At 43.2% G+C, this 20,360-nt stretch overlaps 1 protein-coding gene across 1 annotated transcript in view; it reads right to left on the bottom strand.

The window, feature by feature from the left end:
* Positions 1-20,360, bottom strand: part of C5 (complement C5) — a 157,731-nt gene that overhangs the window by 119,094 nt on the left and 18,277 nt on the right. The window contains exons 6-10 of the mRNA XM_030207569.1: positions 15,832-15,914; positions 6,018-6,108; positions 3,952-4,057; positions 1,090-1,216; positions 41-156 (exon numbers count right to left, since the gene is read on the bottom strand). Coding sequence (XP_030063429.1) covers positions 41-156; positions 1,090-1,216; positions 3,952-4,057; positions 6,018-6,108; positions 15,832-15,914 — 523 coding nt within the window. The remainder of the gene's footprint in view (positions 1-40; positions 157-1,089; positions 1,217-3,951; positions 4,058-6,017; positions 6,109-15,831; positions 15,915-20,360) is intronic.

Genomic DNA, 20,360 nt, shown 5'->3' with positions numbered 1-20,360 from the left:
TCATGGTACCAGAATTGGCAGTAAAATCACATTAACTTACCTTAATATGAAAGGGAAGCCCAGGCCGTACAAACAGTGGTGTAGCCACCAGTTTTAGTGTGTATGGAAAAAAGGCATACTTAACATCTGCAAATTCACTTTCTTCAGAATTTCCACCTGCCAGAATGAAAGAGGTATAATTAATAGAGCATTCATAAACTTGTTACAAAAACAATTATGTAAATGAATTACAATCCATGCCTGTGTCAAAAGACAAACACCTAGAGTTTTGTTCTATCATGCACTGTGTGGTTCCTGCTTACTAGTCACCATTTTACTCCCTGGTGTCATCAACGACTGTATAGTATTAATATATGTATTAATGCATCATACATCCACTTCTGAACTCTCATCCCCGTAATCTCACATCACTCATACCTTACTCACAGAAATATGTATACCATATGTTTTTATGCCTTAATATTGCCCTCTAAGCTCCCATATAGGCATATTTTCAAAGCACTTTGGGAGGCTAAGTTCCATAGGTTTCTATGGAACTTTGGGAGGCTAAGTGCTTTGAAAATAAGCCTCTAAGTGCTTTGAAAATATGCCTCATTGTCTCCTTCCAATGTTTCAATGTCTGTGTTCCATTGTTACATTCCTTAACGACACTTCGATTGTCTCGCATAACTCTGCACAATGTAATCCATAACCAATTTGTAACAAATTGTATTTCCATCATTCATTTCATATTGTAAGCCACACTGAGCCCGCAAAAAGGTGGGAAAATGTGGGATACAAATGCAATAAATAAATAAATAAAATAGACTTCAGTTATCTATGTGGTTTTAAACAATTTCAGTGGAACTTACACAGTTCAGGAAAATATACGGGGGGACGGGGGAGAAAGGACAGAGAATTTGTCTTGAGTAACAGGATGTCCTCTATAAGAGAGGCACTGAATTAGTCAATAAACAGAATTTACAATCAATCAATATATGGTGCAATTTTGAAGGAGGTCAGGATTAGGTAAATTCCTCTTTACATTGCAAAAGGTCTTACAGTGGGAATTAGTTAAGGAAACTTCATGGCCTCTAGCGGTATGTTTACCTGAAGCCTCCAAGACTGTGGCTGTAATATATAGATAGCACCCATCCAGGTCTTGAAGCTTCTGATACCCTATTTCTTTAACAGCCTTTTTGCTGTTAAATATGACCTCGGCCACACCATTGGACATCTGATAATGAAGAAGAGTCAGAAAGAACCCTGGCTTTAGAATGGGTGTGAAGAGAAATACTTATTCACTACTAGAAATATTAAACTAGAGAGTCAATAAAGTGATAGATGCTTCAGCAGGTGTAACAGCATCTATCAGCTATCAGGTTTCACAAGATTATAAGTCTATCAAATAGCTCTGGGAAAAACATAGAACAAAGCACAGGGTAAGCTCAAGTGCTGAGGGGTAGATACCACAACTTTGACAGACTAGTTGTTACTATACATAAGGGGAACAACTGTATAATTTGGTGCCTGAACTTAGGCACCTTGATGCCACATACTGAGTGGAGGAGTAGCTTAATGGTTCGTGCAGTGGCCTGAGAAGCAGAGGAACCAGGTTTGATTCCTACTGCAGCTCCTTGTGACTCTGGGCAAGTCACTTAATCCTCCATTACCCCAGATGCAAAATAAGTACCTGTATATAATATGAAAACTGCTTTGATTGGAACCACCAAAAGGCGGTATATCAAATCCCATCCCCCTTCCCCAATTCCATAACAGCATCCAAATCCCAGCCATGCTCCACCCACATGTGTGCCCCCTTGCTGCTACACACCATCACACTTAAGTGCTCCCTTATGGTATAGTGTTTAGTGTATTTGCATGCATAAATGCCAATTATGGTGTCATTTACGTACATAAATTGTGTGTAAATGCCCAAGCCCAGTTATAGAATTGCCCTTAATGAGCTTATTTGCATCTGTTTTTTACCCTGTGGTAGTTTGACTTCTTATTGTCAATTTATGTGAATATATGCATGGTATTTAAGCATTTTAAGCCATAAATCCAAGCATAGGTGCAATGTTACAACTGATGATCATGGGAATCACTCAGTGATAGCTGAAATTGGACAAATGCTTGGTGATCTTGTAGAAATGCTCTAAACATAGATAGGCAGTCATAAAACATACAGACATTCAATACTACTATCCAGCTAGTGCTTGGCACTGAATAACCAGATAATGCAGTCCGTGCCAGAATTTATCCAGATAGCAGCGGTATTCAGTCTGCTATCTGGATAACTTAGAATAGCCTTATTGCCGGTTCTGCAATCCAGATAAGCGCTTTCAATATTGTCCTTACCAGACAGTCCTTCCACAGTATCGCTTACAAAAATGTTAAAAAGAACCACACTCTGGTAACATCCCTTTCCTCAGAGTGAACTCCATTTATACTGCCCTTTGTCCGCCTTCAACATATAGTGGAAATTGGCTCTGGGACCCTTGGTTTGGCTGGCGGTGGGGAAGTGAGCCAAAATGTAACCCCACACTTTGGGCTCTGGCCCTCCTCCCCTGCTGAGGTCTGGGTACATCACTGGTGAAAACATTGTAACAAAGCACTTAGTAAAATAGAATATTTATATACATGCTTCTTGCTGAGCAGTTATTTGAACCTACTTGACTTGAATGCTTGCCAAACTAAAATACTCTGCTGTAGGTGTATGAGGCTAATGTATTGTGCTAGGCATTGACAAAAAGGATCAAATAGTTTAGATATAATGGGGTGGTTGATATTAACTGGCACTATCTGGGTAGGAGTGGCTTCACCTAGATAAGTGCTGCTCATCAGGACCAGCTACTGATTTTCAGCAGTGTTATCCAGATAATACCTCTGAAAATCTTCCTGGCACTGTCCCCAGGCCAAGGACACAGCCAAGGTAGAGCTGGATTTTATCCAGGTACTGCCAATATTTGGCTTTGGTACATGGATAACTATCTAGATAAGTAAGGACAGTGATAGCACTGAATAACTTCCAGAGGTTGCCTTATACCCAGATATTCAGTACTGGAATCTGGGTACAGCCCAGTGCTGAATATCCAGGTATGAATTTAAACACCATGGTCAGCATTTGAAGCCAACACTGACTATGGTGTTTAATACTGGGGGACTATATTATTTTTAATTCAAAAATCCAGGTCTTTTATTGTGAATGTGCAATAAGCCAATACCAGATGGGAGCAAAGCTTTCAAAGCTTTGATGTGCAGTAAACCAACAAGTTCTAATTTCTAGATGACTCATCAGAAATGTGCTTTATCAGTGCACCATTCACTGATGTGTGGGAGATGGTGGGGGAAGAGGGCCAGAGCTTGTTTTGCAAATCCCAAATTATAGATAATATAATTTCTAAATTGTAAAATGCACTATTAATTTTGATGTGGCCATTTGACCATCTGTCAGACATGGGAGCTGTCCAGCCTTTGGTGCTGAACAACAGTGAAGGTCATTCTTTTTTTAAAAGCCCTTGACTTCTTTTGTAGGTTACAATACTATAAACAACAGCACTTAAGGGGCTTGTGAAGTGTGCAATTAACCAAAGAAAATTCAAAAACCATTACAGTACACAAAACCCATCTTAACTAGATTGTAAGCTCTTCTGAGCAGGGACCGTCCTTAGTTATTAATTTGTACAGCGCTGCGTAACCCTAGTAGCACTCTAGAAATGTTAAGTAGTAGTAGTAGTAAGCAAATCTAAATTTCCAAAAATAAAGCAGGAAAAAGTCTCAGAGCACTTAGGTATCTTTTTAGCACAAACCACTCATAAGAAGAAAAATGGTTCCAATGTCATGCCAAGAGGGGAAAGGTTTTTTTCATTTGGCCTGCTTCTGAGTTGGCCAAGTTCAAATACATTTGTAGTCTCATTGTGTGTTCTCTATTCTTCATCATACATTAAGAGAAAACACAAGTTTCTTTACCTCAGCTGTTTGCACTGTTTTGGGTATCATACGTCTATTGTCATTCTTAATAATTCCATAGCGCACATAAACATCAGCTCTGGAGACCTTCTTGTTATAGAAATAGCTATGGAAATAAGTAAAAACAGAGATCTTCAAACTAAATTTCAAACTTAAAAACACATTTGTGGTGTGTGCAACAGACCTCCTCTTGTGGTTGATGTCAGGGTTATTCATTTATCAGGGTTAACCCTTGCATTGTTTTAAAGAATTTTACAATCTACTTTAAGGGGGGTGTCTTTTCAGTAGTTGATCTTACTGCAAAGTGCATAGGTGCTTTATGTAACCACAGGCCTTCTAGTTTTCAATGAGAAATGACCCACAGAGTTTCCCTTTGAAAACTGTACAAAAGTTAGGCAGAAACAAAATTCCCACATGCCTTCGCACCTGCAGTTTATGCAGGCAATGGAATAGGGCAAAAGACTCTACATACATCTGAAAATACAGCAGTCGATATTCAAAATGACTTAAGCGGGCAGGAGAGGCTTCTGCCCACTAAAATCATGCTCTGCAGGCCGGCCCCTGATATTCAGTGGCACCTAATTGGGCAGTGCCCATCTCTGACCAGCCATTTTTGAAGTGGGCTGGAGAGGAGCATTCTGAGAGCAGAGTCAGGGAGCAACTGGCAGCTATGTTGGTGCCAGCAATATTTAGTGCTGGTGCCCACATAGCTAAGCAATGAAATGCGACCGTATAAATAGCAGTCCTAACTTTGGTCACTTAGCTATGTGGATGCCAGCATTGAATATTGGCCAGAACCTGCACAGCTGTCAAAAATGGCCTGGAGCACCTCTGCTACCCCTGGACTACTTCAAATCCCCCCTGCCCTCTGGAGCATCTCCAATCCTGCTCCTATTCCCTCCCCTCCCCTGAGCAACTCTGATCCCCCTCCCCCTCAAGTACCTTCAATCCCCCTTCTGCCCCTGAGGACATCCAATCCCTCTTCCTACCCCCCTCCCAAATCCCAGATGTCCCCCTTGGGCCTACTTATTGGCCCTGGTGGTCTAGTGGTCCTTGGGGCAGGAGGCTCGTAATTTCTAATGTAAAAATGTCCATCGTGATCTCTAGCAGTTTGCACTGGAAATGGTACACTGCCACGCAAGCTGAATCTAGTTCTTTGACCTACCAATTATTAAAATCCCTCTTTTTGGCATGCAGTTCTGAACTGCTGCCAAAAGGCTAATCAGTTGGCTAAAGTCTGTACTGGCTTCAAAAGCAACTGATGTCAGTTAAGCATAAGAGAACCCAAGGTTTCACCTCAAGTCAACGGTTAACTAATAATTACAGTGGTTTGTTTTGTTTTTACAAAATAAGAATCATACACCCAGTCATTGGTCACCACTTCAGTTTCACTGTTGCTACTTGACCCCATTTCACAGAATTTAGAAAAATCAAGATGGGTATCATATTCCATAGCTGACCTGGGTAATGATGCAAGTCTATTCCTGTAACTTGGAAAAACATTTGACAGAAAAGATCAGAATTTGTGAAGTGTTGTAAGCAAGCAGAAAGACAGACTTTCACCACAGTATTTGGATCGTGCTATTTAATTCACCACTGGCTAATGAATAAAATAGTTGATGAATGCAATCATGAACAAGAGTAAAAACAAAAAGCTGGAACAATGATTCAGTTTTATTTGCTGGCTTGTTTCTTGTTTAGATTTTTGTAGTTACCACAAATATTTCAACCAGTTTCGCAGCTGAAACATTTTCCTAAGCTCTTGCTCTGCAGACAGTCATTTGAAGGGCAACCTCTTCTTTTTCAGACTTTTAGTAGAGCATAAACTGCTGTTTGCACGCATTGAATGGATTTTGTGTTATTGTGCAACTTTGTGCTTCCCAGTAATAGCTACAAAGTTGCCAACAAATTGTTTAAAAGGTTGCCACTTGGAAGACGTCATTCATGAAAGGCCTAAAAGGCTGTAAATCAGTGCCAGCTACAGAATTTGCAAAATTACTATACAGAAGAAATCCTAAACTTCAGACAGGGGATATAAACATTTTTTTAAATTCAGAACTTCTTACCTAGCTTTTATAGTAATTGTAAATCTTTCAAACTTCTCATAACTAATTGAGCTCATTTCGGGTTCTATTGAAACGGAGAAGGTTGGCATTGCTGAAAAAAACACAAAAGTTTATGTATGTCTGCTTACCATCCTTAGACACACCTGTCACTTTTCTGAAGCACATTCAGGGGCCCTTTTACTAAGCCACAGAGGTGCCTATGTACGCCCAACCTGTGTCAATTTTGAGTTACTGCCTGGCTACCATGTGGCCCTTGCGGTAATTTCATTTTTGATATGCGTCTGCTACGCTTGCCGGAAAATATTTTTATTTTCTGGCACGTGGACGGTAATTTGGTGGTAATCAGCATTTTACGCTTGTAGACCACTACTACCCAGTTACCATGTGAGACCTTACTGCTAGGTATTGTACAGGCGTAACCCTAGTAGCGCTTTATAAATGTTAAGTAGTAGTAGTACAGTGGTGGAAATAAGTATTTGATCCCTTGCTGATTTTGTAAGTTTGCCCACTGACAAAGACATGAGCAGCCCATAATTGAAGGGTAGGTTATTGGTAACAGTGAGAGATAGCACATCACAAATTAAATCCGGAAAATCACATTGTGGAAAGTATATGAATTTATTTGCATTCTGCAGAGGGAAATAAGTATTTAATCCCTCTGGCAAACAAGACCTAATACTTGGTGGCAAAACCCTTGTTGGCAAGCACAGCGGTCAGACGTCTTCTGTAGTTGATGATGAGGTTTGCACACATGTCAGGAGGAATTTTGGTCCACTCCTCTTTGCAGATCATCTCTAAATCATTAAGAGTTCTGGGCTGTCGCTTGGCAACTCGCAGCTTCAGCTCCCTCCATAAGTTTTCAATGGGATTAAGGTCTGGTGACTGGCTAGGCCACTCCATGACCCTAATGTGCTTCTTCCTGAGCCACTCCTTTGTTGCCTTGGCTGTATGTTTTGGGTCATTGTCGTGCTGGAAGACCCAGCCACGACCCATTTTTAAGGCCCTGGCGGAGGGAAGGAGGTTGTCACTCAGAATTGTACGGTACATGGCCCCATCCATTCTCCCATTGATGCGGTGAAGTAGTCCTGTGCCCTTAGCAGAGAAACACCCCCAAAACATAACATTTCCACCTCCATGCTTGACAGTGGGGACGGTGTTCTTTGGGTCATAGGCAGCATTTCTCTTCCTCCAAACACGGCGAGTTGAGTTCATGCCAAAGAGCTCAATTTTTGTCTCATCTGACCACAGCACCTTCTCCCAATCACTCTCGGCATCATCCAGGTGTTCACTGGCAAACTTCAGACGGGCCGTCACATGTGCCTTCCGGAGCAGGGGGACCTTGCGCGCACTGCAGGATTGCAATCCGTTATGTCGTAATGTGTTACCAATGGTTTTCGTGGTGACAGTGGTCCCAGCTGCCTTGAGATCATTGACAAGTTCCCCCCTTGTAGTTGTAGGCTGATTTCTAACCTTCCTCATGATCAAGGATACCCCACGAGGTGAGATTTTGCGTGGAGCCCCAGATCTTTGTCGATTGACAGTCATTTTGTACTTCTTCCATTTTCTTACTATGGCACCAACAGTTGTCTCCTTCTCGCCCAGCGTCTTACTGATGGTTTTGTAGCCCATTCCAGCCTTGTGCAGGTGTATGATCTTGTCCCTGACATCCTTAGACAGCTCCTTGCTCTTGGCCATTTTGTAGAGGTTAGAGTCTGACTGATTCACTGAGTCTGTGGACAGGTGTCTTTCATACAGGTGACCATTGCCGACAGCTGTCTGTCATGCAGGTAACGAGTTGATTTGGAGCATCTACCTGGTCTGTAGGGGCCAGATCTCTTACTGGTTGGTGGGGGATCAAATACTTATTTCCCTCTGCAGAATGCAAATAAATTCATATACTTTCCACAATGTGATTTTCCGGATTTAATTTGTGATGTGCTATCTCTCACTGTTACCAATAACCTACCCTTCAATTATGGGCTGCTCATGTCTTTGTCAGTGGGCAAACTTACAAAATCAGCAAGGGATCAAATACTTATTTCCACCACTGTAGGTAAGGTCAATGGCTGGTGGTAAGGTCTCAGACCCAAAATGGATGCGTGCACATCCATTTTCGCCAAAATGTTTTAAAAGGCATTTTTTACAGGTGCGCTGAAAAATGATTCTGCGCATGTCCAAAACATGCATCTACACTACCGCAGGCCATTTTTCAATGCGCCTTTGTAAAAGGGTCCCTCAATGTTTTTACCTCTTAAGCTCAATGGTAGCATGGAATAACGAGGAGTTCTTGCATTACGATCACAATAAATCAGTGGCGTAGCCAAGGGTGGGCCCAGGCCCACCCACTTTGAGCTCAGGCCCACTCAGTAGCAGCACACCTATGATGTGGCTGGCAGGTATCCCAAGCCCCACCAGCCGAAAACTCTGAACAACTGCATACCTTGTAAATAGCAGATCTTCACCTGCAGCGAGCAGCAACTGATACATGCTGTGGGGCTAACATGAGCTGTGTGTACTAGTTGCTGCTCACTGCCAATGAACATCTACTATTTAAAAGGTATGCGGGGGGGGGGGGGGGATGTTTGAGAGACCATATGGCATGCAGGCGAGAGAAGGCGAGACCATATCACTTGTGGGACAAGGCGGAGTTCTTCTGCCTACCCATCTTGGGCCCAGGCCCACCCAAAATTGGGTGTCTGGCTACGCGCTTGCAATAAATCCAATAAAGTCAAACACCAATGATGCAGTAGCACAACAGAAAAAGGTAACAGAGGTAACTTTAAGGGAATAATTTCATAATGGAGGCCTCTGTGAAATGAAAAAAAAAAAAACACCGCCTCTTTATTCAGGCAGATATTAGCTAAAGACAATTTTTTTCCCATTAAAACATATTCAACCACCACATTCATGTCCAATTTAACATCTGAAACCAACATCTACTACCGGTTTGACAGATATAAAAAAAACCATAAGTTCTAAAAATTACATGAGTGTAAAGTTTAATTAGAACAGAGCAGTAGTTCTCAACTCAGTCCTAGGACACTCCTAGACAATCATGTTTCAGGATACCCACAATAAATATGCATGATGTAGAATGCATAATGGAGATAAGGGATGCAAATTTATCTCATGCATATTCATTGTAGGTATCCTTAAAACCTGACAAGGACTGAGTTGAGAATCCCTGGTGTACAGCAATGGTTCTCAACTCAGTCCTCAGGAGACACTTAGGGCCCTGTTTACTAAGCTGCGTTATAGGCACGTTAGCATTTTTAATGCATGTTAACCACGTAAGCGCGTTAACCGTGTATGTGCCTACAATATCCCTGTAGGCGCCTACATGCTTAGCGTGCGCGCTAATTATAGGCGCGTTAAAAACCCTAACTAAACAGGGCCCTTAGCCAGTCAGGTTTTCAGGATACTCACAATGAATATGCATGAGATAGATTTGCATATGCATATTCACAGCACAACACTAAAAAATGATGTCACTGTACTAGTCATTCAATCACAATCTTCCTAGTGGTTGAAAATATGTATAAGAATCAATGGCATGAACAACTTAAATGTAGATTCTTAAACATATTTTTGACTGCTAAGAAGATTGTGCTTGAATGATGAGTATAATGATGCCACTGATTAACATACTGACATAGGAGTGGAGGAATAGCCTAAGTGTTAAGGGCAGTGGGCTGAGAACCAGGAGAACTGGGTTCAATTCCTACTGCAGCTCCTTGTCCAGGTCCACCCCGATCCACTCAGGGCCTCCGCTCTAGGTGCCCAGCGCTCCCACCAGGTGCTGTGGAGGACTTGCAGCCATTCTGCATTTCCTCACAGCTGTATCCGGGGTGACTCCAGTTCCACCCCGATCTTCCCAGGGCCTTCTCTCCAAGTGCACAGAGTTTCCAGGTGCTTTTTGGCTAGGATCAGGCGACCCTCAGGGGGAGGAATGCTGGCTTCGGCCTAACCCCTGGTAAACCTTTCCTCAGCTGAGAGGTGCCCACCTCTACCACCGGCTGCCTTTCAGGTGCTGTGGAGGACTTGCAGCTCATCTGCATATCCTTACAGCCTTCTCCGGGGTGACACCCAGGTCCACCCCGATCCACTCAGGGCCTCCGCTCTAGGTGCCGCGCATTTTTCTCTTTGTATCTAATCTTTTTCCAGTTGCTAAAGTACCTTAATCGTTTATGGCCCCTATTCACATTCTCTTCCTAGCTCTGTCCCTTCCTAATCTTTTCCCTCACCCCCTACCTCTCCCCGCTACAGGAACTCACTTCCCATCCATTGACTTCATCACCTCACCTTCTCTCCTACCCTCTTCCTCCCTCTTGGCTTTTAATCTCCCTCTCTTTCTTCCCTCCATTTTGCCTTCCCCATTCCACCTAAATACCTCTCGCCTTCGCCGCCTTCGTGGCCACACCCCTCCTACTCTCCTCCGCTCTCTTTTACTCCTTCTCTTACTCTCAGCTGGTGACATCAATCCCAATCCTGGCCCTCCTCACCAACTATTATCCAAACTCTACAGATCTCACCGTGACCTCTCTAACCTGATCTCTATTCCTCTACTCCCCTCCTCTTCTCTGCCCTTCTCTTGCGCCCTATGGAATGCCCGCTCTATCTGTAACAAACTCCCCTATATCCAGGACCTCTTTATCTCGCGTCACCTCCATCTGCTCGCCATAACAGAAACCTGGCTCTGCCCTGATGACTCTGCTTCAGTCGCAGCCCTGTGCCATGGCGGTTATTTATTTTCACATACTCCTCGCCCTGCTGGCCGTGGGGGCAGTGTTGGACTACTTCTCTCTCCCTCCTCCAGATTTCAACCCCTTCTTCCACCTCAATCTCACTGTTTTTCCTCCTTTGAAGTCCACTCTATCCGCCTTTTCTCTCCTCTGCCTCTTCGAATAGCGGTCATTTATCGTCCCCCTGATAAGTCCCTTTCATCCTTTCTCAGTGACTTTGACGCCTGGCTTGCCTTCTTCCATGATCCTTCCTCCCCCTCTCTCATCCTTGGTGACTTTAATATTCCTGCTAATGATCCTTCCAACTCTTATATTTCCAAGTTACTCGCTTTAACGTCGTCCTTTAATCTCCAACTATGCTCCACCTCCCCCACTCATCAAAATGGTCACTGTCTTGATCTCATCTTCTCCTCCAACTGTTCACCTTCTAGTTTCCTTGCCTCTGATCATCCCTCCTCTGATCACCATCTTATAACTTTCACACTTAAATCTCCTCCCTCCCAGTCCCGTCCTATCCTATCTAATTTATCTAGGAATCTTCACGATATTGACCCTTCATCTCTATCCTCCCATGTTTCAAACCTCCTCTTTACTGTGGCACCATCCACGTCTGTCAACGAGGCTGTTTCTTCTTACAACAATACTCTATCCTCTGCCTTAGACACTCTTGCACCTTTGATGACCCGCCCTGTAAGGCGTACAAAACCCCAACCTTGGCTGACTTCTAATATCCGCTACCTACGTTCCTGTACCCGCTCCGCCGAACGCCTCTGGCGGAAATCTCGGGCCCTTGCTGATTTCTTACACTTTAAGTTCATGCTGACCTCCTTCCAATCTGCTCTTTTACGTGCCAAACAGGATTATTATATCCAACTGACCAACTCTCTTGGCTCTAATCCTCGACTTCTCTTCACCACATTGAACTCTCTCCTCAAGGTGCCCCCTCCCCCAACTCCCCCTTCATTATCTCCTCAGACCCTTGCTGAATTCTTTCACAACAAGGTTCAAAAGATAAACCTTGCTTTCTCTACCTCACCACCTCTCCCTCCACTAGTCTGTTCCCCTCTCTCTCCTTCCCCTCATTCCCTTTCCTCCTTTCCTGAAGTTACTATTGAGGAAACTACACTTCTCCTTTCTTCCTCAAAATGTACCACCTGTTCCTCTGATCCCATTCCCACCCACCTTCTTAATGCCATCTCTCCTACTCTTATTCCTTTTATCTGTCACATTCTCAACCTCTCACTTTCCACTGCGACTGTCCCTGCTGCCTTTAAACATGCTGTGGTCACACCTCTCCTTAAGAAGCCTTCACTTGACCCTACTTGTCCCTCTAATTACCGACCCATCTCCCTCCTTCCTTTTCTTGAACGTGCTGTTCACCGCCGCTGCCTTGATTTTCTCTCCTCACATGCTATTCTTGACCCATTACAATCTGGTTTTCGCCTTCTCCACTCAACCGAAACTGCGCTTACTAAAGTCTCCAATGACCTATTACTGGCTAAATCCAGAGGTCAATATTCCATCCTCATTCTTCTTGATCTTTCTGCTGCTTTTGACACAGCATACTTCTTGATACCCTGTCCTCACTTGGATTCCAGGGCTCTGTCCTTTCCTGGTTCTCTTCCTACCTCTCCCTCCGCACCTTTAGTGTTCACTCTGGTGGATCCTCTTCTACTTCTATCCCTCTGCCTGTCGGCGTACCTCAGGGTTCTGTTCTTGGTCCCCTCCTCTTTTCTATCTACACTTCTTCCCTTGGTTCATTAATCTCATCCCATGGCTTTTCCTACCATCTCTATGCTGATGACTCCCAAATCTACCTTTCTACCCCTGATATCTCACCTTGCATCCAAACCAAAGTTTCAGCGTGCTTGTCTGACATTGCTGCCTGGATGTCTCAACGCCACCTGAAATTAAATATGACCAAAACCGAGCTTCTCATTTTCCCCCCCAAACCCACCTCCCCGCTCCCCCCGTTTTCTATTTCTGTTGATGGTTCTCTCATTCTCCCTGTCTCCTCAGCTCGAAAACCTTGGGGTCATCTTTGACTCTTCTCTCTCCTTCTCTGCTCATATCCAGCAGACCGCCAAGACCTGTCGTTTCTTTCTTTACAACATCCGTAAAATCCGCCCCTTTCTTTCCGAGCACTCTACCAAAACCCTCATCCACACCCTTGTCACCTCTCGTCTAGACTACTGCAATCTGCTTCTTGCTGGCCTCCCACTTAGTCACCTCTCCCCTCTCCAGTCGGTTCAAAACTCTGCTGCCCGTCTCATCTTCCGCCAGGGTCGCTTTACTCATACTACCCCTCTCCTCAAGACTCTTCACTGGCTCCCTATCCGTTTTCGCATCCTGTTCAAACTTCTTCTACTAACCTATAAATGTACTCACTCTGCTGCTCCCCAGTATCTCTCCACACTCGTCCTTCCCTACACCCCTTCCCGTGCACTCCGCTCCATGGATAAATCCTTCTTATCTGTTCCCTTCTCCACTACTGCCAACTCCAGACTTCGCGCCTTCTGTCTCGCTGCACCCTACGCCTGGAATAAACTTCCTGAGCCCCTACGTCTTGCCCCATCCTTGGCCACCTTTAAATCTAGACTGAAAGCCCACCTCTTTAACATTGCTTTTGACTCGTAACCACTTGTAACCACTCGCCTCCACCTACCCTCCTCTCTTCCTTCCCGTTCACATTAATTGATTTGATTTGCTTACTTTATTTATTTTTTGTCTATTAGATTGTAAGCTCTTTGAGCAGGGACTGTCTTTCTTCTATGTTTGTGCAGCGCTGCTTATGCCTTGTAGCGCTATAGAAATGCTAAATAGTAGTAGTAGTAGTAGTAGTACTTGTAACCTTGGGTAAGTCAATTAACCCTCCATTGCCCCAGGTACAGAAACTTGTGAGCCCATTAGGGACAGAAAAAGTACCTGTATATAAGATGTAAGTACTTTGGTTGTACCACAGAAAGGCAGTATATCAAATGCAAAGCATATTCTCTTGTGGCAAGTTTAAGTGATGTCATTTTTTATGGCTGTGAGGCTGATAAGTGGCAGAAAATCAGTAATACATTGTTTATGGGGCAAAAATGCCTCTTTATTTGGAACAAGTTCTCTATAGACATAATATATTGCAGGTATGTTATCAAATATTGAAACTGGCATAAATCGGTGGTTCCCAAACCTGGTCCTGAAAGCACCTCAGCCAGTCAGGTTTTTGGGATATCCACAATGAATATTCATGAGAGATATTTGCATCACTGCCTCCACTGCATGCAAATCTCTCTCATGAATACTTATTATGGATATCCCAAAAACCTTAATGTTAGTAGGGATTATACCACGGGTATGAATCTTTTGTGTGAATTTAAAAAGCATCACTGTGCTGCAAATTATGAAAAAGTGTTGATAAAGGATTACTACTCTGAAGAGTTTTAAAGTGTTTCTACAGAATTGAAAAACGCTTGCACAAGTCAAGAATATTTATTGGATTTTGTGATAATAAATATTTGAACTTTTCAAGAATTTTGATATGCTGTTTGGAACTGAAGTTGAAATTTGAAAAAAGAACAAAGAAACAAACAATTATTAGATACAGCTGGGTTTGTTCGTTTGATAATTTAGTATCCCAGCTAATGCTTTGGGACCGTTTAAATTGATTTATGGTAACCATCTGAACAGGACTTTCCTTCTAGTCTTCAAGCAATCTGAAATCCAAAATTAGCATGCAGAATATGCACTTAATCTCCCTACCACCATAGTAAGACATTGTGGAGAATTAACGAGTCCTTCTATCATGCCTGTATTCTTGGATGAAATTATCATAATAAAGAAATGTACCTAATTACCCATATTTAGGGTTTCCAATTCTAGCAGAGTAGCTGAAGGTAATACACAACTTGAATCATTATGAATATGCAGCAACCACAAGGAAGATTCACCAAAACATTAAGGGCTAGATTCTATATATGGTGCCAAAAAGGTGCTATTCTATAAGCCTCGCTTAAAGTTAGGCACGATTTATAGAACAGCACTTACGCCCAGGAATCGCAACTAACTTTAGGCATGGCCATTTGCACCAACTGAAATGTGGTGCAAATGTACATGCCTACATTAGGCACGTATTCCCATTATTCTATAATAATGCATATTAATTTTAGGAATGCCCCAGTGACTTAGCTAGGGGGGGCGCCAGGGGAGCTCAGCACTGGCACCTATTTTTTTCTTAACGTGTTGCATTGAAAATGTGCACCAGTGGAAGTCCGCTCTCATGCCGCTTTCACTCTCCCCGCACCGTCAACCTGGCTCCGCTTCTGGAACGCCCCTGTTCCTCCAATGACCTTCCCATTTCCATGCCCCCTTTTTCAGATCATGCGTCAAATTTAGCTGCAAATCCTGCACCTAAATTTACGTATGTAAAGGTCAATTAAATGTAATTAGTGCCAAAAATTGCTTGTTAAAAAGCCAACTACTGGCACTAATTAGCTTCTTATTTAATTAATTGCATGCGCACATTGGGCATTCTTCCAAATTTGCATGCACGATTGTTTTTAGCCTTTTACAGAATTAGGAAGTAATGGGGCAATTCTATAACATAGATGCTAACATTTATGTGCATACATGTTTAGAATAATGGCATTTATGGATATATATATGTCATATATTCACATAACTGTCAAAATTGTGATATTTCATCAATACCTGCTTAAGTTAGGGCGTGTACACATGGGTGGAGAATGAGCAAGGCTCAAACCTACACATGTAACTTATAGTTACACAGATATCTGCAGCACTTAGTCGCTAACACACTAGCTCTATGGCTGCCATAAGTGCTCACAACTAAATGGAAAGCACATTTATAACCTGTTATGCTAGTATCTGTAAAGGAAAGTAGGTGTCTACATCCATTTATAGAATATGATCCTACAAGGGAACCCTTTCAGTTCTACAGTAGAATAAATCTCTTTCTTATTAGCAAGCTATTACTGACCTTTAAGAATACAAAATATGTTTATTGGAATTCTTCACCTAAAATCAACTGGATATAATTATGAAAATGTAAAAGCAGATGGAAATACCGTATTCTTTAACCTCAAACCTGGCAGTGGCAGAGGTGGTGAAGTCCTTTTTGTAAGCAGCTTCGATCTTCCACTCTCCATACCTAGAAAATAAAACTTGGGTCACAGCGCTGCTGAGCCAGCCACTAACAACCCAGCAAAGACAAAATTGTCAAAGTGCGTGCTAGAGAGTGGCATGGGGACAGGGACCCATGGCAATCCGCAGTAACATTTTTGATTTACCAAGGTTTACAATGGGTGCAGGAGGCCGGGAGCCAAACTTTTTACCGTCCCACAAGAGCGGTAAAAAGCCTTGATCCCAAGGCAAAAAATAAAAATCACAATTACTGTGGGTCCAGCATCTCCTCCTTCCCTCCTTCCTTTGTTCTGTGTCCCTTACCTTCTTCCTCCCCGTCGTGACGCAAGGAGATTCCCCTGCTCCAGGGCCTTCCCTCCTCTGCTGACTCCCGCCTTCTGATACAACTTCCTGTTTTGTGAAACAGGAAGTTACAGCAGAAGGCAGGAGCCGGAGAACGGAAAGCCCAGGAGCAGGACTAAGGGGAATCTCCTTGCGTCGCAACGCAGAGTAAAGTAAGGGAGGGAAGAACGCAGGGCATATCATGACTGGGCTCCATCTGTGCTTGCAGATCTATTACACCCATATGTTTCTGTGAGGAATCTGCTTTCATTGGATACTTTTCATTTAGTGTTACCAGATGAGAATGAGGCTCAATTGATGGTTATAAGGAAGGGAGCAATTTTTGTTGTGGCCCCATTGATATGGAACATTTTATCTTGTGTCTTGAGATCTGAGAAATCAATATCTCATTTTAAGCACCTTTTGAAAGGTCATTATTTTTTTTATTGCCTTTGAAATTCCTCAGTAGGGGACTGATTAGAGAGTGCATGATTAATATATTTTTGCTATGTGTGGGTGGTCTTGTATGATTGAGCTTTCCTATCATTTATTGTGGTTCTTTTTCTTATTTTTCTTACTGTGTATTTGCATTCTCTTTAAATTAATTGCACACTACTGTGATCTTTTTATATAGCCAGGTAGTATAACAGATTTAATAAACTGTAAACTGGTAAGTGTGCTAGCACGACCTGCTAAACGGATGATTTGCAGCACCGCCTCTGCCTCTCCACTATCCCTACCAATTACTATGTGGCTAATATTTGGCTATCTAGCAATTGATTTGGCCCAATATTATCAATTTAGTTTTAAAAATCTATAGATAAGACAGTTATGTATTCAACACCCACACCCACCAGTGAATATCAGCTCATATAATTTTTTAACCATGTCATCACTCTGAGCCTGAAGGTCCACTTTTAATGATGTACAAATGCCAATGCATTGCTTAAAGAAGACCATCAGGGTGTCAGACTTAGCAGATGTTCGAAGGCTGTGGGGACAGGATGAGGACAGAGTCTGCAGGTACAGCATGGGGACGGGGATAGAGCTCATGGGGACAAAGCTCACGGGGACAGGGACAAACTTTGTTTCCCTGTCATTCTGTAGTGCGTGCACACCTCCAAACCTAGCCTGTTTAGGGACTTTCCATCTGCAACAGGCCCAATGGGAAAATAAATTTAGAGACAGATCCCTAAAGTATTAATCACTGGTAAAAAAAAAAGCCTGTTTCGGACTGAAATGAAATGGGCGCTAGCAAGATAGTTACCTTCTGCCATTAATGTTTGTAAGGGAAGTGTTAGGAGGAATGTGCTATGATGGTAAGGAGATGCAATACTTGTTTAATTTGTAAATGATGTGTTCCCATGTTGTAACACCAGGGGCGGTCATTGTGACAGACTGTTTGTGTGTGTGAGAGTGTGTGTAAGACAGAGAGACAGACTGTGTGAGTCTGAGAGTGAGTGTGAGACAGAGGGATTGAAAGAGAGAGTGTGTGTGTGTGTGTGTGTGTGTGTGATACAGACTGTGTGTTTGTGTGACAGAGAGATACAGAGAGTGTATGTGTGGAACTGATTTCTTTGACCCCCTCCTTCCTTTGCTGTAATTCCGTCTGTTGTGACAGTGTGTGTGCCGGACCACAGGGGCGGTCATAGAGACAGTGTGGAACTGAGTTCTATGACCCCTTCTTCCCTTGCTCTCCTTCCGTCTGATGTGAGAGAGTGTGTGTGCAGGACCACAGGGGCAGTCATTGTGACAGTGTTTGTGAGTGAGAGTGTGTGTAAGAGAGAAAGACAGACTGTGTGAGTCCGAGAGTGAGTGTGTGTGTTAGTGAGACAGAAGGATTGAAAGTGTGTGTGTGTGATAGAGACTGTGTGTTTGTGTGTCTGAGAGATACAGAGAGTGTGTGTGGTGAAGTGATTTCCATGACCCCCTCCTTCCCTTGCTCTCCTTATGTCTGTGTTGCAGGCCCCGCCCCCTCCCTCCCTCCCTCTTCGGTCCTACTTGAAGACAGAGATTATTGTATATAGCGATGTTGCCCTGCCTACCTTTGTTTCGTGTTTGTTTGCATTGGCCAGCACAGTGTTAACTGTGGAGGGAGGGTGTGCATGGCTTTCGTTCATTTATTTATTTATTTTCGTGAACACCAGCTGATTTGAAAATGAAGAGGGAGTCTGTTCAACACTTCACTGACGGTGCCGGTTTTTCTCTTTTCTTCTCGTGGGAAGGGCAGCTGAGCGTTTTCTTTGCAGGTAGGCTTTTCACCGCTTCACTGCCGGCACCGGTGTTCTGGGGGGGGGGGGGGGGGGGGTTCAGCGCTTCACCCACTGCTTCTTTTTTCCGTTTTTTTTTTCTTCTCGTCCGTGAGAATGCGAGCTGATCGGTTTCCCGTTTTCTTTGAGTCTGGGTGGAGGGCGGAGCGATGACGAAGATACGAACAGAGGGCTCCGATGACGGGAGGGCTCTGAGGGCGGGGCTTTGAGAGTGATTGGTCCGATTCCTGTGGAGGGCGGAGCTATTACGAAGGCGACAAACACTTCAGGGCTTCAGGCTTCACTGCAACGCTGGTGGCTTCAGAACGTTGGATGTGCTTTTTATTGTATAGGATAGAATTCTTTATTATATTTACTATTCATAAAAATGCAATGATCTGATCCATAAGGTCAGGGATAAGGCAACTCCGGTCATGACTTCCTCTATGTGCTAGTATGCAGGGTGAGGTATTACCAGGGCTAAAGTTCCCATGATGTACTTCCAGGGAGGACTGTGGTGCTGGTACGGCTCTGGTACACAGACTACAAAGGACCATGACAACATCTCTCACCATGTACATAAAATGCTGCTGCAATGAAAGAGCTAATCGCTCTAAGATGTGACCACACCTCGAATGCTGTGTGCATTTCTGGTCACCACATCTCAAAAAAGATATAGCGGAATTAGAAAAGGTACAGAGAAGGGCGACGAAAATGATAAAGGGGTGGGATGACTTCCCTAGTTGCTAAAACAACAAGGGCTCTTCATTTTGGAGAAGAGACAGCTGAGGGGAGATATGATAAAGGTCTATAAAATACAGTGGAGTGGAATGAGTAGACGTGAATCACGTGTTTACTCTTTCCAAAAATACTAGGACTAGGGGGCACGCAATTAAACTACTAGGAAGTAAATTTACAACAAACTGGAGAAAATATTTCTTCACTCAACATGTAATTAAACTTTGGAATTCGTTGCCAGAGAATGTGGTAAAAAGCAGTTAGTTTAGCAGGGTTTAAAAAAGGTTTGTATGCTTTCCTAAAAGAAAAGTCCATAAGCCATTATTAAGATGGTCTTGGAAAAACACACTGCTTATTTCTAGGATAAGCAACATAAAGTCTGTTTTACTGTTCTGGGATCGTGCCAGGTACTTTTGACCTAGATTGGACACTGTTGGAAACAGGATACTGGGCTTGATGGACCTTCAGTCTGTACTAGTATGGCTACACTTATGTTCTTATATATGCTTATGAGTCCAGGAAACTGTAGATCAAAACTGTCATATCTTTCTATGACGGTAGTGTTGAAGGAGGAAATATATTTTCATGGAAAATGAGGTGGAGGCCTGCATTGCATTCTCAGAGTAATGGAGATGAATTCTGAAAGGAATGGGAGAAGATGGCCCAATGGACATCAGTCTATTTACAGCTGCTTATTTTATAACATAACCAAACCCTGAGGACAATGAATGGGATACAGTCGCAGCATCTCCACTCTCCTCTGTCTTTGCAGCAGGCCTCACCATTTTAACTCAGAGCCTACTCCATGTTTTTCTTGTCTGTCTGTCTGTCCTTATTACATTGTAAGCTTCAAGAGGCAGAGACTGTCTATTATATGCACCTATCAAGTGCTGTGGACACCTGGTAGCACTACAGAAGCAACAATAACAAAGATAGGACCCAAGCACTAAAACACTTCAACTCAAAGCAGCAGTGCAATGATTTTATACACTTTAAGAAGGGGAGGTACGACTTAGCCTGCATAAAATGGCATTTAATAACCCTACAGGAAGCCATGGATGTAATCTACACAAAGTGACAGTTACAACCCTAAATGAAGATTGAGGTGGGGGAGGGATTACATGCAGGAAGTGGCAGCCATAACT

Source organism: Microcaecilia unicolor, chromosome 6 (assembly GCF_901765095.1).
Source record: "Microcaecilia unicolor chromosome 6, aMicUni1.1, whole genome shotgun sequence".
NCBI classification, from domain to species: domain Eukaryota; kingdom Metazoa; phylum Chordata; class Amphibia; order Gymnophiona; family Siphonopidae; genus Microcaecilia; species Microcaecilia unicolor.
This window is presented reverse-complemented; position numbering and strand designations above follow the sequence as displayed.